This window comes from Periplaneta americana, chromosome 10 (genome assembly GCF_040183065.1).
Source record: "Periplaneta americana isolate PAMFEO1 chromosome 10, P.americana_PAMFEO1_priV1, whole genome shotgun sequence".
In the NCBI taxonomy this organism is placed as follows: Eukaryota; Metazoa; Arthropoda; class Insecta; order Blattodea; family Blattidae; genus Periplaneta; species Periplaneta americana.
The window spans coordinates 112,245,941-112,252,699 of record NC_091126.1 but is presented as its reverse complement, the minus strand read 5'-3'; the positions used below and the strand labels follow the sequence as shown (position 1 = coordinate 112,252,699).

General features: G+C 36.1%; 1 protein-coding gene and 1 long non-coding RNA gene across 2 annotated transcripts; both read left to right on the top strand.

Moving 5' to 3' along the window:
* The first annotated feature begins 1,927 nt into the window (after positions 1-1,927).
* Positions 1,928-3,400, top strand: LOC138707960 (uncharacterized). Its single transcript, XM_069838055.1, has 3 exons — positions 1,928-2,231; positions 2,849-3,177; positions 3,257-3,400. Exons 1-3 carry the CDS (start codon positions 2,089-2,091, stop codon positions 3,295-3,297), a joined length of 513 nt encoding a protein of 170 aa, XP_069694156.1. The 5' UTR covers positions 1,928-2,088; the 3' UTR covers positions 3,298-3,400.
* Positions 3,401-4,441: 1,041 nt separating this feature from the next.
* LOC138707959 (uncharacterized) lies at positions 4,442-6,433 on the top strand. The gene is made up of 2 exons (XR_011334483.1): positions 4,442-4,574; positions 4,763-6,433. It is a non-coding gene; the product is annotated as an uncharacterized lncRNA (long non-coding RNA).
* The last annotated feature ends 326 nt before the right edge of the window (positions 6,434-6,759 follow it).

Sequence of the window (6,759 nt, the reverse complement as noted above, 5' to 3'; positions counted from 1 at the left end):
GACTGTGTCGATAAATTTCTGATGTGTTGGTGTAGATTCATGTGACAGACGTACTAGGTTCTCAAGAAATAAAAGAGCCTTATTAAATTTAATATAAAAAGCAATCTTTTCTGTAATAATTTGCATGACTGTTATTGGTGTTGATTTTACATTACCAGTGATTATTTGAGCCGTTCAGAGCAGAAGTGGTATAAGTCAAAATTAGGTAATGAGGTTTAAAGTAAAAATTCTGTTAAATATAACGCAAAGTAGCAATTAATATATCCTTCGTGCTATTCACTGACTACTAATAGTTTAAATAAATTCAATATTAACTGCTACTTTGCGCTGTATTTTACAGAAAGTTTACTTTAACCCTCATTACCCATTTTTCACTTAGGCTACACCACTTCTGCTCTGAAAATAAAATTAAGCCTACATTTTCTGAGTTAATTGAAGTTACAATTTTTTGAACAAAATAGTGTATTCATTTGTTCTCACCTACGTCATAATAACTGTAAGTGCATGTAAATTACATGTTATATAGGTAGGGTAAGTTAAAATTAAGTTTATTTGTGAAAACTGGAAATGTAATGGAAAATGCGGTAAACTTTCCATAAAAATTTAAGCCATAATATCAGCACTATTAGCGACTCAAAATAATAATAATAATAAAAAGGGAAAAATAATGAACTTCATAAATCAATGTCTGTCAAATTAAGGTTTAAATCTTCCCCCTTTTTTTTTAAGTTTACCTCAGCGGCCGAGTTTACCCCAATTTGCGGTATGGAAAATAGTTAATTTCTCAGGAAATAGGGAGAGGAGTTCACCACGCGATGTACCCTACGAGATATGCCCTACAATTTTGACTCTTCTCACAGGAAATATAGAGTTTCAATGGTTCATAAATATATTTAGGAATGAATTGAATTAACCGTCCACGTACAAACAATTACATTATTTCAAACCATGATACGTGATCAGGGCCATGATTCAGTTGTAAGGAACAGAAAGAATTACGTTTATTCCCAGCTTCTAAAACTTGTAGATTAACTGCGTGTGAAATTCTTCTAGGATTCTAAATTAAAATTAATAAGAACCATATACACTCATTGTATAGCATAAAAATATAAAATAAATTACGCAAAACCCATTTTCTGATGTGTTATCATATGTCGTGTGCACACTTTTAACTTGCCTGCCGCTAGAGGGCTACTGTCGCGCCAGCTGTCAAATGTTGGCATATTTTATACATATGAGTTGCGCGACTGTATGTTTTAGACTGTGGTACTTACCCTAACTCGCACAGTCTAAAGCCCGGTTGAGACGGTGCGTGATTCTCTGATGGATACCAAGGTGGCTGCGCGGATGGCTCGCCTGCGTGGTCATTCACCGAAAGTAATGCGCTCTGGTGGCTCCGTGAATGGCTAGCTTGTTGGATTTCGAAGGTAGGTTCCTTGCTATTTTTCGTGATGGTTTGCAGGCTGGAAACCAAAGATGATCATATAATATCACCATTGAAACCATGTCGCCATGTTCATTGTTTTCCACCTAAACCTGTGTTTTCTATATTCTTTAGTTTCTAAGAAACAACAATTAAATATCGGACTTTAGCTGTTTTGCATTTATGGCTAAATTACTTTGGCTCAACTGCAGTATTTGTCCCGCTATGCTGTAACATCTGAAGGAGTGCCAACATATTTCTAGCGCTTTTTGCGCTACCAATCTTAACTCATCTGCCTCCACTGTAACGAAAATTGTTACTTATGCCAATCTTCCTCTCGATAAAAAACATACGTTCCTATTTACACTTGCTATTTGTCGTTCGACTTACAGCGCGGGCGCATGCGCAGTACGGATTTCGTTCCTTCCCTTTCGACATCTGCTGAGTAGAAGCTGTTTCTATTTCTGTCAACGAGTTAGATACTATAGAGAGGACAAAGACATGGATAAATATATAATAGGATGCGAAACTGCGGACAGCACGATCTAGAAGCGGTATTCTGAAATAAGGTGATCAGCGCCCGACGTCGTAGGTGGTAAATCATAGAACTACGTGAGGACCAGCGTTCTCCACTCTCCGATACGAAGTAGTCAGAACGTTGGCCGATGACTAGCCAACAGCGTTATGAAGGCAAGATGGATTCCAGAAAAATGCAAAAGATTCGAGGAAGATGCTCAGCGCCTGGATGCAAGACTGTTAATACTGTGGGAGGGAAGCATTTTTTCTATTTTCCTCAGGAACCTATGAGGTAAGCTTTAGTATTATTATTGTGTCTTGTGTAGCCTAAACCTTACACTTGAAAACAATGTACTTTTTGGTGAAGTAGGTCAGACGAGCTGTGCATTGCTTTCTGCTAATTTATTTAGGATTATAGTAGGAGTATAAATTTAGATGGTTCCGAAATTCAATCAAACTGTAACGAAATGTGAAATATTGACGAAAAAGAGCAAGAAGGCTGAAAATGAAACCTCGTAAACCTGAATTGTAGCATTAGGCCACATGGCTGCAAACTAAAGCCACGTGGTTTTTAGTATAAACATCTCACAGTTATGGAAAATAAAATTATGCCTTCTTTGATGTAGTTAGCCATTCTGGAGAAATTCTCAATCATGAGTAGTAATAATAATAATAATAATAATAATAATAATAAGCTTAGGCCTAATATTTAATTTAGTTTGTACCCAATATCTGTTGCTGCTACCAGTTTTCCTATGGTCACTCACCACCTAGTGATGCGCATTAGACATCTCTTAAAATAACACAAATGCAGCAGATAACTTATTATTTTTTCCCAAATTTTTGCATGATTTCTATTCAATATTTCTTCTACTTTATCTCATTAGTAATTGTAATCCATTGCTTTAGGTGTTGGAAGTGGCTCCGATTTTGTGGGCTAGAGGACCGGTATCGAGTTGCCGCAGATGCCACACACAGGTTGAGAATCTGCATGGACCACTTCATTGAGTCTGACTATTATAGCTCTTCACAAAAAGTGATACTTAAGCAAACTGCAGTGCCCACTGTTCATGCTAATGGATTAGTGGTGCCATCAAACCCTAAAATCCGGATCCCACCATCTAGCCCAGTTATGCCTCGAGCGACCTTATCACCGGGGTCTACCCCAACTTTCAGGCATCACAAGACTTTGCGGACGTATGCTAGGAGGGCGAAGATTGATTCTGCAGCTGCTGAAGGTAATTAGTACACTAGCAATGTTTTTATGTCATTCATGTTTAAAATTTCCGATTTCATTACTCTTTTCTTTATTTTCAGGTACGCGTAGTCTCATAGGTTTACAAGCTGCAACTGAGTAGGCTGCAGGCTTGGCAGCTATGCCTCAAACAATTCCTGCTCCTATGAGTACTCCAGCTTCAAAGATTACTGCTTCGACGGCATATGCCGGGATGAATAAAGATGCATGCGAACAAGGTAATTATTCCACTTAGTCAAGTTTATGGATTTCAAGGAATGCCTTAGTTTCTCATCAGCTGTTCTTACATTACATGTTTCAAAATACATAATTAATTATGTTTCGTTTTTTTTTGTGATTATTACAGGGAACAAAATGATTGGTGAACAGCTGAGGGGCTATCAGCAACATCGCTCCTATTCAATGTGGTTCCCACAGCTGAAGGTAAGCGATACTGTCTTGTGAGCCTGGTAACATGCTAGTAATCATTTAAGTTAATTGCCCCCTGCCATATGTCTGCAGTTTTCATACTTCATTCTTTTACAGTAGCGAATAATAACAAATCCTCTTAACTACAGGGCAGGGTGTTTATCTTGTTATATATTGATCGTCCAGTTCAAAAGTGCGACAACTCCAAAATTGCCATTTTTTAGTTATTTATACTACTGAAAGCCCCTTTCGGAGCTCTTTCCAATTCAATATTGAGATAAGTCATATTTACAACCAAAAAGAATAAAAACGAAATAAACTGCTTTAGAAGTAATTATAACTATGGACTTTATTAATTCATTATTACTACATTTCGAAATCTATTAATAATGAACTGGAAGATCGTGATATACTCGTCCTGAATACTGACTCAATTCTAATTGTCGTGGTTATGAACCACAACTCTGTCCCTTTTTAGGGGATTTATTTGAAACTTTCAACTGAAGATATCTCAAAACTTGTTTTTTTGTGTTGTCGCACTATTGAACCAGACGATCGATATTGCAACTGATATCCTGACAAGTCTCCCTGGCACACGAAGTACACTATCATTCCCTCTTACTGACTTCTCTTTAATATCCCAACACCTCTGCTGATTATCCCTTTCTGTTAGTGTCAGTTGTCCTCTATAGCCCAGCCTATTAGCAAAAAAATATTTTATATTACATTACAACGAACAATTCAGATTAACACAATCAAATTTGTTGCAGCATTAAACTTTTGGATTGTTACTATTACTTAACATTTATATGAGTTATAATTTGTACAGTTAAGAGCAGTTTGAAATGAATGGAGCACAAAGTCTGTTCAATTCTTGCTTCAATTTATCATTTATTTCCTTAGATACTGACATGAATACATCCAAGATGGAACAGTTTCCTTCAGCTTCAGCTACACCTCCTTCCAAACTTGGTAAATATTGATCACATTTTGATGTATTGTCAATTTTGTAGTATGTTATATAGCCTATCCATAGCTTGCATGCCTTTTGTTAGGCCTACATTAACTCAACAAGGCTAAAGGTGTTGTCACGTTTCATTTTTTATTTAAAATAGTTCCCAGCAATTAGATTAATCTGAAGTTAATTTCGTAATCTTTAGGTCCTGGTGTTGCAAAACGAAAACTTTTCTCGAGTCCTCACTTCTCATCTTCACCCAGGAGCAACAAACTAAAAATGGCAGCTCTGAAAGCAAAGGTGAAGAGACTGGAGAAAAAATTGCAGTGTCTTTAAAGTAGTGTAAATAGCTCATATTGTGTGTAACAAAAAGGTATAATATCATATTGGTGGAAAGTTCATAGCTTTTTTTATTATTTTTTTATATTTTTATTTATTTTTTTTGCCCCAGAAAAAAATGTTTTTAGCAAATGTTAAATATATTGTGTAATTATAGGGAGCAAAGTTACAGTATGTGGTACATGTGTGCGTATGTAAGAGAGATATTTGACTTTGGAAGTTGGGGGTTAACATACCTTCAGTTCACCTAGTAAACTTTTTTGCCCAACATAATGGAAGTAAGTGATGCAGCTCATGTATTTCACTCTGACCCTCAGTACATACAACATTTTGGTATATGTTACCGTTATGTGTATGCCAAACAACAATGTCTAAGAACCTTAGATGTGATCCTAGAAAAGTGTTCTAAAATGTGTTGCAAAATAGTAGATAGTAATATGACAGTTTCAATTATCAAACATTTTTTTGTAGTATCTGAAATCCGATTAATGTAATATGTATCTAGTCAGCGATGTATGCAACGGAGGGGAGAAAGGAATTGGCCACTCTTACTCATTACCTCCAGCTCTGATTGTCCCATGAGTGTTACTTGTAGGGTCCAAACCTATTTTTGGACAGTTGACTAACCAATAGTTGATGGGTCCAGGCAGACAAGGGGACAAACCATAAATTTCGATACGTAGGATATCTCATTGGAATGTGAAGAAATATGTTCTGACTAAACTATATGACAACACATTATTCAAATGGTATCATTTACATCTGTAAACGAGCACAGATGGCAGAGCATTCCAAAATATAAATATATAGATGTGGCTTTTTCTCTTATCCGACTGGGCCCCACAATTTCAATTATTCAATTTGTTGTATAGACTTTACCAATGTACTGCACACTAAATATGTAAGTGTATCTGTGTGTATAGGATTACCAGATGTTCTGGATTTCGCTTGACATGTCCTGCATTCTGCCAGGGTTCGTAAAAATCAGAAATTGTCCTGCTTTTCTTTCTTGCCAATTCCCAATGGACAAAAGAGAGTAACTATTGAGTTGGGGTCCATTAGAGGAATTATGTTTGTAAAATCCTTGCTCAAACAAGTCGAGTCACCAGAGAAGTATTAACAATCCGAAAATTAAATAAGGTAAAAGCTAATTTAGAATCCGTATACTTCAATTCTATTCATGATAATAGTTTTGTATCAGTTTTATTGTACAAAGACAAACAAATTACCTAATTATATAACAGAATGTAAAAAGACGTCACGTCAAGTATCAAGTTAGTCTATTATGCCCTGCTTTTATATGGAAAATTCTTTTTCATTTAAAATGACCTGCTTTTAAATTGTTACAACCTGGTAACCCTAGTGCACATGTAGTGTATGTTAAACAGTGATATGATGGACCTTGTCAAAATTGTGTTGTTGAATGTATTGTAAAATAGTATACAGTAATATAGTAATTTCAATTATGTAACTAGTTTTTGCAGACTTAAAGTGCACTATACACTATTACCTAAAGAATAAAATCCCAATTATCTAACCTTGTTTTCTTTTATTTTCTGTCCCTGTTTGGCTGTATTTTAATTAGTTACATTATAAGGTAGTGTAAAATAGACCGTCTCTTCCAACTATTGGCTCCAATAACAATTTTCAGTGAAAGATGATGCGAGGAATAAAAATTTTAAAGTTTTACTTTAAATTGAGGGTTTGGGGCGGGGGGGGGAGGAGGAATATTTACTGCATATAGTTCAACTTTTCGCCGCCAGGCGCGCTGCTAGATACGCGGAGTAATTAGTTATTATTTTCGCTACTTGGGTGCGCTGCTGGATGTACGGAGTAGTTACTCTTTTCGCTACTTGGTGCGCT